Here is a 15,703-nt window from a genome sequence, read left to right as displayed (position 1 = left end):
GTGCACACACATGCCCACGAGAGCTGGTACTTAATCAGTGAATCATGAAATGAATACAAATCCTGGACTTGGAAGTCGGTCAAGACAAAGAGAATCTGGTGTCAACGATGGCTTCTAGCTCTCACGGTCATTTCTATTTCCATCCAGAAATTTGGATTCTGACAAAAGTCAGCTGGGGAAACTTGTTTCTGCACATACAGTGCAGGAGAGGCCATAAAAAAAACTCTGGCTCTCTATATTTCAGGCTCATGGATGACAGTTTTAAATGCCTTGGGTCAAGAATCTTTTCTCAAAAGAATACAAAAATTGTGGAGAAATTGCTGACTAAGCCAAACTTCCAAATGACTTTCAGTTTGGCTGAAATGTGAGTTTTTAAACTGTAAGCACTGCCAAAGGTTTTTCCTTGTTGACTCATAGACATAGATCAAGTGTAGCGATGTTTTCCGGTGCACTGTATTTAAGCCTGTGCAGCCAAATGTCATTGGGCTTCCCAGGTGGCTCAGTGGTTAAGAATCCACCTGCCAATGCAGGAGGTCCGGGTTCGATCCCTAGGTGGGGAAGATCCCCTGGAGGAGGAAATGGCAACCTCCTCCAGTATTCTTGCCTGGAAAATTCCATGGACAGAGGAGGCTGGTGGGCTACAGTCCATGGGGTCGCAAGAAGTCAGACACGACTGAGCACAGCCAAATGTTATTGCATGTGAAATAAATTATCACAACTTGCATCGATCATTTAAAATAAATGATAAAATGTGTAGAAAGTGGAAAAACATGCATAGAAATATTATGGGAGAAAAAAAAATTCCAAGAATGTTACTGCATCCAGCCGAGCACAGAGAAGAATATTTTTGTTTTGTTTTGATGGTTTTGTTTTGGTGATTTAGCTGGTCAAATGACCTGTTAAGAATATGTCCATAAAGGCTTTTTTTTTTTAAAAAAAAGGAATATTTCATAGAGCTAATGTTTTGATGCTCTAATCTCTCTAGGCAAGGTTCATATTTGTGTGGGTTACTTATTCTCCCTTTGTTGACTAAGTCAATAATCAGAATCAGCAGGTTTGGAGTCCGGTTGGCAGGGATCAGCAGCTTGGCTGGGGTGAAGTGAGTATAAAAGCCTGGAGCTGGAGGCAGTCTGCTCAGGGACCCAGCAGTTCTTGGCAGGATGGCTTCCTTCCGTCTGCTCCTCCTTTGCCTCGCTGGACTGGTGTTTGTGTCTGAGGCCAGCCCTGCGGTGAGTGTCTGACTCTCTTTCATCTGTCTCCTGCGGATGAAGTACAAGTGACTTCTTCCTGCTTTGCCAACCAGCTTTTGTTACTGGGGCCAGGGCAGCCGGCATCTATTTTTAAATGTCATTGATCCAAACTTCAGAAAGAATGAAGTTCTACAGAGCTTACTAAACTGGGGCTCGGATCCTGGGCACCCTCCTCTATGACTTTGCAGTGGTGCCTCGTTTCCCTCAGGTGAATGGTAGAAATGAAGATCCGATATTCTGGAAGCTGTGACTACTGAAGTTTCAGAAGCTTGACCTTCGATAAAGCTGATTTCCCTTTAGCTAATCGAAAAGTATGTACCGATTAATTCTTCAAAGGCTTGGTGCACAACCTTCTAGTCCAATATCTAATTCTTAAATCCCCTAGGACAGTGGACCCCAACCTTTTTGGCATCAGGAACTGGTTTCATGGGACAATTCTTCCACAGACTGGAAGGTGGGGGTTGGGGGATGGTTGGGGGATGATTTAAGAGTATTATATTTATCATGCACTTTATTTCTATCATTATGACATCAGCTCGACCTCAGATCATCAGGCATTAGATCCCAGAAGTTGGGGATGCTTGGCTTAGAAGAATGAAACTATGAAAAGGATCATGAAATCATCTGACTTTATTTTACAGCAACTAGTAAGAAGAAACTGCTACAGCCGCAGCTGAGTAAAATGTTCTCAGGAAAAGCTATTTGGTCCTGTGCTATACCTAGTCACTCAGTCATGTCCGACTCTTTGGGACCCCATGGACCATAGCCCACCAGACTCCTCTGTCCGTGGGATTCTCCTGATAAGAATATGGGGGTGGGTTGCCATGCCCTCCTCCAGGGGATCTTCCCGACTCAGGGATCGAACCCAGGTCTCCTGCACTGCAGGTGGCTTCTTTACCAGTTGAGCTACCAAGGAAGCCCCTATTTGGTCCTGTGGCATATTATATCTTTGCAGTAACTCCACTCAGATGAGGAGGCTTAACAAAGCCACTCTTTTCAGAGGGACCATTATCTCCCTTCAAGTTCATAATACACAACCCCAGGAGAGCACAGCATGTCCGGAGGCAGAAACTATTCTTTCTTTGGAGACAATTGTGTCTGTGTACACTGAGTAAGGAAGTTCATTAACTGTCAACCCGTCTGTCACTGAAAATGGGATTCTCGCATCTTTGCTGCCTTGTTCCTGGTCTCACACCACAAAGGATGCAGCCTGTGGCTCTGATCAACTTTGTTGACTTGTCACTTGTCTTCTCTCCACCCAGGGCGCTGGTGAATCCAAGTGTCCTCTGATGGTCAAGGTCCTGGACGCCGTCCGGGGTAGCCCTGCTGCGAATGTGGGTGTGAAGGTGTTCAAGAAGGCTGCTGACGAGACCTGGGAGCCATTTGCCTCAGGGTGAGCTGCCTGGGGCTCCCAGGCGTGGGGCTTGGTTATATCTTTCTGTTCCCCCATCACTCATTGTTATGGCTTCACATAACCACTCAAGCTGAGAGTCCTTGTCTTGTGATGTTAGGAAACATGTAGAGTTTGTGTTAATGTATTAATGGAAGGAAAGGAATTGAGGGACAGCATGGACTAGGCAGATGGCCGTAGTTTATCTGGATCACACTGTTACCTAAAGGGGGACCCCGTCTAGGGCCCGACAGCGGGCTCTTGTCTAACACTTGGAAATGAATCGTCAGAGGAGACACATGTGCTGACAAAGCAAAAGACTTTATTGGGAAGGGACACCCAAGTGGAGAGCGGCAGGAGGTCCGCTCTTACTCTTGGCTCTCAGTCTCAGGGTTTATGGAGGTTGGCTTGGCTTTCTCGGTTGTCTCTGGCCAATCATTTTGCTTGTGCCCATATTTGGTCTGACTCAAGGTCCCAGCTGGTGGCAAGCACACCTCTCAGCCAAGATGGATTCCAGCCCAAGGGTTTCTGGGAGGTTGGCAGGACACATGGTCTGGCATCTCCTCCCTCCGTTTGACCCCTCCTGAGTTCTCTTGGTTAGTTTTTGGCAGCAACTCCAGGTTACTTCTCAGGACCTCCTATTGTGAGATGGCCCAGGCAAGAAGTTATTACTGTGCCCTGGCCAGTGAAGGTGGGTTCAGCCAAAGTGTCCCTCATAACATTATTCACTAAGGGAACCAGCAAGTAGACTGAAAATGTGGGCAGAGGGAACGTGGGCCCTGAGAAGGATGCCCTCTTGCCTGGCCCAGCTGGGAGTGACCAGAACCCCGAACAGCTTCCCATTGCCCCACTCCAGTTCACCACCTTCTGAGGTCACAAACCACTCAAAAAGGGTGATGAAAACTGTGAATTCCATGCCAAGAAAAATGCACATATACACGCGCCTACAAAAATGTGTATTTAATTTCAGGAGCTCCAGGTTCCTAGATGCCTTCACATATCACTCAAGCTGAAAGTCCTTGATTTGTGCTATTAGGAAAGATGTAGAATTTTTGTTAATATATTAATGAAGGAAAAGGAATTGAGGGATAGCACGGACTAGGCAGCTGTCCATAGTTTATCTGGATCATCCCAAGTCCAGGGCTGTTGTCCAGCAAAGCCTAGTGGAGCATCTGCTCTGTGAGGCTGGGATTGTCAAGCTCCATAAGAAAGGACACAGAAGAGAAAGATACATGACATCAAGCACAGACCCAGACCACCCTTGCATTCCCGTGTACCAGGACCCCAAATGATTTCTCCCCTTCACTGGCTGCTTTAGAACTTTCATAGAGTTTCTCCACCTCTACTAGTAACCATTTCAAAGAAAATACGTATTAGTAAATCTAAACCAACTCACTAAAAGAATGAACAATTAAGAAACCCTCAGTACCAAGCAATACTGCTAAGTGTTTATGTCTCCCAGCAAGAGAGTGTCTGTGGGTTCTAACTGAATCCCAAGAATCACACAATGACGCTTCATCCATCATTGCATGCTAAGTCACTTCAGTCGTGTCTGACTCTTCATGACCCTGTGGACCATAGCCCACCAGGCTTCTCAGTCCATGGGATTCTCCAGGCAAGAATACTGGAGTGGGTTGCCGTGCCCTCCTCCAGGGGACCTGCCCAACCCAGGGATCGAACCCATGTCTCTTATGTTTTCTGTATTGACAGGCTGATTCTTTTCCACAAACTAACTAAAAGAATGAACAACCAAGAAATCCTCAGTACCAAGCAATACTTCTAAGTGTTTATGTTTCCCAGGAAGAGATTTTCTGTGGGTTTTAATTGAACCCCAAGTCATCACATGATGACTCTTCATCCATCACTGGAAAGACCATTTTCTTTGGTGTGGTTTCAACTGAGTTTCTATTTGTTAATTCATTTATGTTTCTATAAAATGCCAAGCACACCATGGAAAGTAGTTAAGAGAATATTCTAAGCATGAGATAAAATGGATGCCATAAGCATTCAGATGTTTGTGGGAATTTTTTTTTTCTGATGACAAAAAAAGGAAAAATCAATGTTTTCTTCCTAGCAAAGAAGAAAGGTGGGAGAGTAATGTACAGAGCCATTCTGTTTTAGTCTGTCTGAGTTTTTGCTGTCTAATTGAGAATGATTTATAACACCAGCCATCAGACAGATTGTCATTTTAGTTGCTAAGTCAGGTCTGACTCTTTGCAACCTCCTGGACTGTGTAGCCCACCAGGCTCTTCTGTCCCTGGGATTTCCGAGGCAAGAATACTGGAGTATTTTCTTCTCCAGGGGATCTTTCCAACCCAGGGGTAGAACCCATGCCTCCTGCATTGGCAGGTGGATTCTTCACCACTGAGCCACCTGAGAAGCCTACCAAATGGGTTCTTACATGGAAATAGAAGTTGCTTAGTTTAAAAAGAAAAATGAATTGTCTAGTATTTGTTGATGGCACAGAGCTGCCAAGGAACTTAATTATGTAAACAGTGGAAGAGTCAGATACAGGTTTCTCCTTGCACTCTGGGGTCCCCACCATGTGCACAGATGATACCACCTCTGGAAGACACACCACAGGGGAGAGGAGCGAGGCCCTGGGGTCGAAGGAACCACAGTCAGAGCAGCTCACGGCCACTTCCAGGGTAGTTACAAAACTTCACCCAGACACCAACGGTTAGCTGCAAAGTCTCTTTTGAAGTGAAACCTCAACAGAAAAAAAAATCTACAATGAGCTTTTGGAAACATTCCTGACAAGTTTTCTGTTAGTTAATTTTAGACAGTCACTAGAATTTCCCCTATCCTGACCTAATTGAGGGAAAAAAATTATATATATATATAAATATATATATATATATATATATATATATATATATATAATCTTCACATGGGTTGGTAAGATCCCCTGGAGAAGGGAATGGTTACCCTCTGCAGTATTCTTGGGCTTCCCTGGTGGCGCAGGTGGTCAAGAATCTGCCTGCAATGCAGGAGACTCAGGATCAATCCCTGGATCAGGAAGATCCCCTGGAGAAGGAAATGGTTACACACTCCAGCATTCTGGGCTGGAGAATTCCATGAACAGAGGAGCCTAGTGGGCTACAATCCATGGGGTCACAAAGACTCAGACATGACTAAGTGACTAACACACACACTCCCATATAACACACACGCTCCCATGTGTGTGCATGTTTGTGTGTGTGTGTCTGTGTGTGCTGTCACCTTGCCATGGCATTTATTCCCTCAGTGCCTAACTTAACCTGGGCTTTTGCACCTTTTAGGAAAACCAGTGACTCTGGAGAGCTCCACGGGCTCACGACAGAGGACAAATTTGTAGAAGGACTATACAAAGTAGAATTAGACACCAAATCCTACTGGAAGTCGCTTGGCATTTCCCCATTCCATGAATATGCAGAGGTGAGTGTAAGGATGCGAGCATTGTGTTTTATTTTTTGTCTGTTTGTTTGCAATCCCAGGAAATGCGCCACTTGCACTTTGCACACCACAGAAAAGTCAAAGAAAATGTCAGACTAGTACAGCGCCTTTCTCATTTCTCCAATCAGAAATCCACAAAACTCTGAAAAGCAAGCTTTTTCTCAGTTTCACGATAATTCATTCAGCAACAGGACCTGAACCTAAGAGATGCTCCTGAGAGATTTCATTCCTTCCCCTGAACGTGACTATTTGTCTGCTGAAAAAATACTAATAGACTAGATTATTAGGCAATGCTCCACACCCCAACTTAGGGTGTTCCACAAGAAAAATTAGATGCATCATTTTACTTCTCTAAAATCTGACAACTTTTTTATTCTAGAACTCATCTGGCTTCCAGAGGTTTGGATAATTGAATTCAGCCAGTACATACAGAAACAGTAAATTCAAAATAATAATAGCCACACAACAGATTAAACTTATCAAGCATAAACTACTACCATTTTCTATATTTAACCTATTTGATCTTTGTAAACAATGCCTGCAGTCATTCCTATTATTATCCCCATTTTACAGGTGAAGAAAGTGAGGCACAGGGAAGTGAAGTAACTTGTCGAGGTCACGGGGCCAGTAACAGGAGGAACAGTAGTATTTGCCACCAGGGCCAAGGCTGGGTTTAGCCTCAGGTGTGCTTCAGCTTTCTTCCTGTGAGAAGAGCTAATAATAATAATAAAGACACAGTCGTAACCCCTGGTTCACACTCTGTTCCTCTGCTGATGAGGCAGTGGGAACCTCAAAGTTATCCCTATGTCTTCCTTGCCTGTAATTCCTCAAGTCATGTAAAACAGATGAGCTGCCACGGAAATAGAATCCAGACATGCTGGTCAGAGTTAAAGATCAACTAATTGCATCAAAAATAGCTCAGCATGAAAGGGAACCATTCCCTCTGGCTTAGTCATGGATGAGACTTTTCATTGACATAAAACGGTTCTTTTAGTAGACAGCGTTGCCAGGGAAACCTTAGGCCTGTTTGAGTTCTGGGGCCCACAGGTCACTGAGGGAGCCCTATCTACCCAGACGCATGCCTCTGGCTACTTCTCGGCCAGGCAACAAGATGCGGAGCTCCTGTCTTGGGTGGTTTCAGGCTTTAGATGTTGCCCAGCACAAGACTTTTGCCCCTAGAGTCTTAGGCCCCACCCTGGAGCACCAGACCAACCCCCTGTAATCCTTATCCCCCCTGGTCTCAGCCTGATGAGACCATCTGAGACTCAGCACTGTCCTGCCCATGATCTGCTATTCTTGCCCATCAGATGTTAGCTTCCTAGCCTGCTCCTCACTCTTTCAGTATTCACTAAACAAACATTTGAAAAATGAAAACCTGCTATTGCTGAGAAGGCTGCTAGAAGCTAGAGATTCAGAAGTGAAAACACATCCCTGCCCTTGGGATGGAGGGAAAGTGACTGATGTAAGACACTGCAGGCAGGACCAGGAGCCCAACTTGGAGCCTGAATGGATATGGGGGAGGAGAGAGAGCGTGAGGAGTCATACCTAAGTCCCAGTGTCTCACTTGGGTGACTGGTGGGTTTGTGGTGGGTTCAACTATAAGTTCCTTTTCCGTCAGCTTCTTCCAAAACACTGCCATCCTTCAGCATTAGTCACCTCTGCCTTGGCCAACGACCCAGGGGGCCATATTAGACTAAACAAGACAAGAAATTCCCTTTGGAACTATTAGTCCTCTCGACCTCATGGATTTCTGAATGCAGATCATGCCATTTACAATTTTTAGGAAGAATCAAATGAGTCTGCAGGCCAATGTCATTACAAGAGATCAGAAATTCTCCTGACCTGCTTCCAGAAACTTGGCCTTTAAGGAATGCCCTTTCTCCTGCAGAGATTCTTTGTTTGGTTTCAGACTTTAAACTTTCTATTTTGTATTGGGGTATAGCCAATTAACAATGTCATGATAGTTTCGGGTAACAGCGAAGGGACTCAGCCGCACATATACTTGTATCCACTCTCCCCCAACCCTTTTCCCACCCAGGCTGGCACATGACATTGAATAGAGTTCCATGTGCTATACAGTAGGTCCTTGTTGGTTGCCCATTTTCAATACAACAGTGTGTACATGACCTTCCCAAACTCCCTGAATATCCCTCCCCCCAAGTTTGTTTTCTAATTCTGTGGGTCTGTTTTGTACCTTAGTTCATTTGTATCGTTTCTTTTTAGATTCCACATTTAAGGGATGTCATACGATATTTCTTCTTCTTGTAGAGACTCTTAAGTAATTGTCACCTCCTCCTGTTCTGATGATATTTTTGTTTTAAGTACAGTTTAATTGGATCTTTTCTTCTCCCATCCCCAAGTCATCAAGGTTTCCTTTGTCCCTATTTAAAATAAAAGGTGCTTATATAGTGTGTATTCAAAGTTCAATCCAGGACCTCTGTATAAAATAAGTAAAATTAAATACCTGCTTGCTGCCCTCCATCTCCCTTCTGAACTGTTAACTCAACTTGCCTCACTCTGGGCACCTAGACTATCCCAGCACTTGGAGTCTCACCTCTACGAAATTTGCCTGAAGTATATAACTAATGGGAACCATGCTCTCATAGACAATTTGCCCAGTTCCAAAGCTTAAAAGAGCCCCAACATGTGCATTGCAGAATTCCAACATGATCTTCCATACTCTGCTTGCACTGTAAATAGAACCCTCCGATGCTTTGACTCCATATTACATTGCATGTTATATACACAAAATACACTTATTCTTCTGCATGTTAGGAGATAAAAAGGAATAGTAGGGAAAAAAAATGTCTCGAGTTTGGAGACAGGTGGCTTAACTCCTAGCCTGGCTCTGCCGCTTCATGAACGTGGGCCAAACACCCTAACTCAGAGGTCTGGTTCACTCATCTGTGAAATGGGAAGAATGCTCCCTTCCGGCTTCAAAATTCTAGGGTCTCTAAGTCTGCAGTGGGCTTGCAACCATCATTCTTAGGCTTTGGGGTCACTAATGGCAGTTTCTACATTCTCTCTTCCTTTTTCTAAAACCAAGAACACGAGACACAAGCACTAAGGAGATCTGTGATTTCCCTCGGTCAGGTTAGAGCCACCTTGATTATCAGTGCAAATGTGCCCCCCCAAAGAGAGATATAATTATATGGGTGGGGGTGGGGAGTGAAGAATCTTATTGAAAGGGCTGTGCAAGGTTCGGACAGCTTAGTTGGCCAGTGTATTTGGAATTTTGCCTTTTGCACCCACTGTTTCAGAAAACAAGAAAATAAAAATGATTTCTTTGGCACTGGACTTCCCACGGTCTCTGAATGATTCATGGTTGGGGGCTCTGATTCACAGTTGGAAAGCGATCCTGTCTGTGTTCCCTGCAGGTGGTGTTCACAGCCAACGACTCTGGCCTCCGCCACTACACCATCGCTGCCCTGCTCAGCCCCTACTCGTACTCTACCACCGCCCTTGTCAGCAGTCCCAAGGAGTGAGGGCGCCTGCCTCGGTGGACTCAAAGGATGAAGGACAGGATTTTGTGTAACCAAGAGTATTTCATTTTTATTAAAGCAGTGTTTTCACTTTATAAGCTATGTTAGAAAACAGGCAGAAACAATAAAACATGCCTATTAAAGCACTTCCCATTTCATTTGTCCTTGCTTTTTTTGATTCCCTTGTCATCTTTTCTCAAAAAAAAAAAAAAGAATCTAAATTTGACGGAGATGCGAAGGAACTAAAAGAAATATCTCTAGATACATTCTGGGGAACTCCAAATTTCCATTGTTTTCCAAGCTAAGCACATATTTGTTCTGGTCGGCGGCTATTAAAAACGCACATTCTGAAAATGAGAAAGCTATCTTTGCCTCTCACCTTCGGTGAATGGCAAAAGGCAAATCCTAAAGTCCTCTTCTTTATTCTGTGCATTTCCTTTAAGTGCTTTACTGATCTCAAGAGTAGCCCAGCTCCACTGGGACAGGCTTAGAGTGACTTGAGCCCTGTAATCCGACTCAGACTAGGAGATGTAATCAGTGGACCCTTGCACCCCTAATTCACCTAGACTAACCCAAACTTCAGGTACTGAGAGACTGCTGTATGCCAAGCATTACTTTAGATGCTGTGAACCTAAGGATAGATAGAGTGCCTGCAAATGAAGAGCTCACAGCCTTTTAAGAAGATAACTGTGTCAACATGATTTGACAAGGGCTATGGTATGATCCAAGGCAGGCTTCCCCGATGGCTCAGTGGTAAAGAATCCACCTGCCAGTGGAGCAAACGTGTGTTCAATCCTTGGGTCTGAAAGATTCCCATGGAGAAGGAAATGGCAGCCCCACTCCAGTATTCTTGCCTGGAGAATCCCATGGACAGAGGAGTTTGGCAGGCTATAGTCCACAGCGTCGCAAAGAGTTGGACACAACTCAAGTGACTTAGCACACATGCAGGATGATAACAAGATTCAACAAATGGAGAGAAGACAGTGTGTCAATTCTCTCCAGCCCAAATCCACAAAGAGGAACAGATCTGTGTGGTTGAACCCACTGGACTTACTACTCATCTCAGCAAGAAAGAACACACAATACTCTCACTAAGAAAGTATTAGATCCTACAGAAGGATTTTATGCGTTGGCCGGGTGACTTGGGGGAGTCTAAGAAAGTGGAACTTCACTCTAGATTGGATGTCATTAGAAAGTGGGGGCAATTCCATGACAGTCTCTGTTTATCTGCAGGGCAGACAGACCAGTGCAGACACAAAGCTGTACTTGGAAAAGCAGACATAGTTACTCCTTTCAGTGAGAAGGGAGGTTTGCGATCTTGTGAGTTCCACAGTGATTTTTTTTTGGCTTTATCATGGTCTTAGACCAACACTGCTTGATGTTCCATGAGACTGTCACACCCAACAGAGCAACAGTGACCCCAACCAGCTTGTAATAACCTTGAGGCCAGTTCCCAGAGGTCAGCAGCTGCCTCCCCACCTTCTTCCTCAATGTCTATAGAGCTGCTGATCTGCAAAATATCAGCAAATAGCTGAGATAGCTTTGTTGTGAAAGGGGGAGAGAATTAGAGAAATCCATGAAGTCTTGGTGCTAGTGGTAAAGAACCCACCTGCCAATGCAGAAGACCTAAGAAATGCAGGTTTGATCCCTGGGTTGGGAAGATCCCCTAGAGGAGGGCATGGCAACCCACTCTAGTTTCTTGCCTGGAGAATCCCCTGGATAGAGGAGCCTGGTGGCCTACAGTCAATGAGGCTGTAAAGAGTTGGACATGACCCAAGTGACTGAGCCTGCATGCACCCATGAAACTTTAGGCATCAGTGCTGGCCTGTGGATTGAATGGACCAGCCAGGAAGAGAGCTTGGGAACACGCGCAAAGGGCAGATTTGTAGTCAGCAACAGTGAGCTCAATTTTAGTCACACCAAGCTTGAAGTGATCAAGCCAGTTTTCAATCTCACACCTTGGAAATCAGCACTGGGTATCCACACAGAGCCAGAAAACAAAACTAATATTAAAATACCTCCTGAAAGGAAATATATGCTTTATAACCTGTATTTTGTTCACAAAGGTGACCCTTCTAAGAACTTTTATTTCTCACCCAAACCCTCAGTATTATAACCATTCCTTTCTTTTATGTCTCGGTTCACAGAACATCCCACCCCCCTTAACCCCATGACTACTTCTTCCTGCCTTTCAAAATGGAAATGAGCTCAGAATCAATTCCATTTTCCTCGCGCCCCATTCTCTGTGGGTTAGAACTGCCCCAGTTAATTTAAAGCCGAGGCAGATGGTAATTCATCTCTGGCAATCAAGGCAAACGCTGAGGTCTGTTCCGGAACCACTGTCGTCAGCAGGGAGAGCGGGGTTACATGTAGCTGCTTAAATAAGCCCTGAGATGTGGAGCTTCTTCCGGGGCTCGGCAGTCACCCACTTTCTGCTGCTGCCACTAATGTCGCTCCTGGGGAGGTTGAAGGTTGGGAGACTGGGTATAAGATGGGAATGCAGTGGTGGGCTTGGGAGAGGGCACTGGGACTGTTGTGTAAGTCCTGGCAGCTGCCCAGAAGAAGACTTGCACTGAGCTGAAAGCACAGGACTCAACTGCCTTCCTCAGGAAAGTGTATTTGGAAAATACATGGTAATGTATTTCCAAGCACATGGAAGACAGTCCCTAGTATATAATCAGGGCTCCATAATTATTTGCTGAAGGAGTGAACAGAAAGTTGGCTCCAGGTAGGCAACTAGTTCTCCTCTGAGCCTTTACAAGTCCCTTGGGTTTTACCAGGGCATGTTCCCCTCTCACATAGACGTGTGAGAAACGGCGCCATGAAATGGACCAGTTTGTTGGGAAACACTAAAAGGCTATCAGCTCTTGGGAGTAATCTCAAATATTCAGAGCCAAGTTCCGCATCCTTGGAATGACTTCAAGAACGTAAGTCATTGAGAATGTCTACTGTAAAATCAGTTGACTTAAAATGTCCCATTGGGTGCCTGGCTAGCTCAGTCAGTAGAGCGTGAGACTCTTAAAATGTTCCACTGCCTAGGCCCAGGACCAAGAGAAAAAGGACCTTCATTCAAAACCACAACTAAAGCCCACTGGGTGGGTTTTGCCTCATTGTCTTGAAAGGCAGAGACCCTTTGCCATTCCCGGTCTCCCCATAGAGAAGCAGGATGGGATGGGGGGCCTGCCTGGGGCACTGCAGAGGGTCTGAGCCCTGCAGGGAAGATGAGGCTTTGCCAGAGGCAAGACCCTGCTTGTCTGGGCATCCTCTATATAGAGGCAAATACCCAGCAAATTTTGCAAATGCTCTATAACAAATTTGCTATTGTTCAGTCGCTCTGTCATGTCTGACTCCTTGCGATCCCATGGACTGCAGCATGCCAGGCTTCCTTGTCCTTCACCATTTCCTGGAGTTTGCTCAAACTTATGTCCATTGAGTCGATGATGCCATCCAACCATCTCATCCTGTTGTCCCCTTCTCCTCCTGTCTTCAATCTTTCCCAGCAACAGGGTCTTTTCTAATAAGTCGGCTCTTTCCATCAGGTGGTCAAAGTATTGGAGCTTCAGCTTCAACGTTAAGTCCTTCCAACGAATATTCAGGGTTGATTTCCTTTAGAATTGACTGGTTTGATCTCCTTGCAGTTCAAGGGACTCTGAAGAGTCTTCTCCAGCACCAAAGTATGAAAGCATCAATTCTACAATGAACATTACAGCTCTATCGCCAGCATCCGTTCCATCCATCTCTTTTCCACTGAGTAGCAATGAAAATGCTCTTAGCTCCCAGAGAAGGGGAATGGAAGCTTCTCCATCTAAGTCAACCAGTGAAATCTCACCATCTTTGCCCTGGTGTTTAGCTTAGGGGCACTTGAGGTCTGAAACGGCCCCATCAGAAGGAAACTCAGGGCTTCTCTTTCCTGATGAGATCAAACGAGATGTTTCCTGGAAGAACACAGCTCTGGGAGGTACTGGCAGCCATCTTATGACCACGAAGTGAGCAATCCTCAGGAGAGAGCCAGTTCCAAAAAGGTGGCAAGTCAGTCTTGATGACAAGGCAGAGCAGCTGAAGCATTGAATATTTCTCAAATTTTCAGTGGCATTAACCAATAATATCCTTATTTTTCAAGAGCATTTGATTCAGTTTCTGTAAATCAACTTTTCAAAACCATGACTTTTTATTTATTCAAAACCATGACTTTTTAAAATGTTTTATGCTTTTAAAAAAGTTTTTAAGGTAATTTAGAACAGCTGTAGATTTACTAATCTAGTTATTTTGTCACTTGTGACCGAAACATCTCAGTTGATGTTCACCTTGATTTTAAAAAGTACAAAAAAATCAGGAAGGGTTTGAAAATAGGCTTTTGCATGTATATTATTAAATTGAAAGAATTTATCCTTTGTTAAGAATAAATTGGCAGTTTTCCCAAAGATACTATAATAATGTCAATAAACTAAAATTATAGTAAACCCTAGTTACACCACCATAGAATGTTAATAGAATAGACCACCATAAAATGTAGCACCAGAGATTATTAATAGAATATGATAAACATATTGAAAGTTGAAGCCATAATGTAAATTTTCATGCTGTAATTTCCCATGAACAATTTCTAATATTTCTGTGATCTTTACAACTTTTTTGAAAATCTTAGCTTATATATTACAGTTTAATTACACCCTGCTCATAATGTGATATACTTAGTCTCAACTTTTTGCACTTGTAGCTAGTGCTGTAATGAACATTTTTAGGAAGCATACACATTTTTTAATTCTGTTGAATTAAGTGAATGACCTAACATTTCTAGAGGGTTATAACTCAGGCTGATGCCTTGGACATCAAGCTGCCTGGAAATGAGTCTTGTCTCCACCATTACAAGCTCTTTGATTTTGGACAGATTACAAAACTTACTTTGCCTTGGTTTCATTTGTAAAATGGGAATAATCATAGTACCACTTCAAGAGTTATTTAAGACCAATTGTCATAAGACACATAAAGGGGTTTAAAGCAATGGATGTGTGTGCCAGGTCGATTCAATCGTCCGACTCTTTGAGACCCCATGGACTGTAGCCCGCCAGGTTCCTCTGTCCATGGGATTCTCCAGGCAAGAATACTGGAGTGGGTTGCTGTGCCCTCCTCCAGGGGATCTTCCTGACCCAGGGATCAAACCCGAGTCTCTTTACATCTTCTGCGTTGGTAGGCAGGTTCTTTACCACTAGCACCACCTGGAAAGCCCAAAACATGCACCATATACATTATCAGGGCCTGTAACTACAAGTATAATTATTTGGAATAATATTAGAATATGAACACATTACTGTCATAAATTCTATGACACTGAAGACTTACAAGTTCTTATTAAAGTTTTTTTGCCACTTTAATAGATACATCATTATATCTCACAATTGCTTCACTTTTTACTTGATTACTAAACATGTCTCCTGTATTTATGTTTCCTGTATTGTTTATTCCCTTTACTAAAATGTTTTTCAAGTATGTCTAACAGTCTAAAATGTTTGTGACTTATTAATTCACAGGGCATGTAGATCAGTTTCCTCTTGATGATGTAACAAATACCACAAATTCAGTGGGTTAAAACAACCCCAACTTATTCTCTTACACTTCTAGAGGCCAGAAGTCCAAAATCAAGGTGTTGGCAGAGGTGTGTTCCCTCTGGATACTTGGCCTCACAAAGTAGTTCTCCTGCCCTTTTTAAATTTCTAGAGGCCCCTTGCCTCCTTGACTCATCACCCCTCCTTATAAGGACACTTGCAATTACATTGGATCTCTCAAATAATCCAGGAAAATTTATCCACCTCAAGAGCCTAATTTAATCACACCTGCAAGGCACTTCCCTGGTGGTCCAGTGGCTAAGACTGCGAGCTCCCAATGCAGGGGGCCCAGGTTCAATCCCTGGTGGGGGAACTAGATCCCACATGCTCTAACTAAATGCCACAATGAAGATGGACGATCCTGCGTGTTGCAACTAAGACCTGTGCAGCCAAATAAATAAATAAAGCATCACACGTGCAAAGCTCCTGGCACAGGTTCTGGGAATTAGCATGCGGGTGGCCATTATTCCATCTATGACATCGTACAGGTATTGATTTATCCAACACACACTGATTGAGACCGGGGGCTAGAGCTGTAAGGAT

General features: G+C 44.1%; 1 protein-coding gene across 1 annotated transcript; it reads left to right on the top strand.

Annotated features, from left to right (window-relative positions):
* The first annotated feature begins 1,022 nt into the window (after positions 1–1,022).
* TTR (transthyretin) lies at positions 1,023–9,703 on the top strand. The gene is made up of 4 exons (XM_069569069.1): positions 1,023–1,229; positions 2,513–2,643; positions 5,922–6,057; positions 9,453–9,703. Exons 1-4 carry the CDS (start codon positions 1,161–1,163, stop codon positions 9,558–9,560), a joined length of 444 nt encoding a protein of 147 aa, XP_069425170.1. The 5' UTR covers positions 1,023–1,160; the 3' UTR covers positions 9,561–9,703.
* Positions 9,704–15,703: the final 6,000 nt, after the last annotated feature.

This window comes from Ovis canadensis, chromosome 23 (assembly GCF_042477335.2).
Source record: "Ovis canadensis isolate MfBH-ARS-UI-01 breed Bighorn chromosome 23, ARS-UI_OviCan_v2, whole genome shotgun sequence".
NCBI classification, from domain to species: domain Eukaryota; kingdom Metazoa; phylum Chordata; class Mammalia; order Artiodactyla; family Bovidae; genus Ovis; species Ovis canadensis.
This window is presented reverse-complemented; position numbering and strand designations above follow the sequence as displayed.

What these genes read in the sequence shown, in the direction of transcription:
- TTR (XM_069569069.1), top strand. Translation starts at nt 1,161, where the DNA reads ATGGCTTCCTTCCGTCTGCTCCTCCTTTGCCTCGCTGGACTGGTGTTT. An exon ending in TGTCTGAGGCCAGCCCTGCG is followed by an intron (nt 1,230 to 2,512) that starts GTGAGTGTCTGA and finishes CTCTCCACCCAG; the next exon opens with GGCGCTGGTGAATCCAAGTG. An exon ending in CATTCCATGAATATGCAGAG is followed by an intron (nt 6,058 to 9,452) that starts GTGAGTGTAAGG and finishes TGTTCCCTGCAG; the next exon opens with GTGGTGTTCACAGCCAACGA.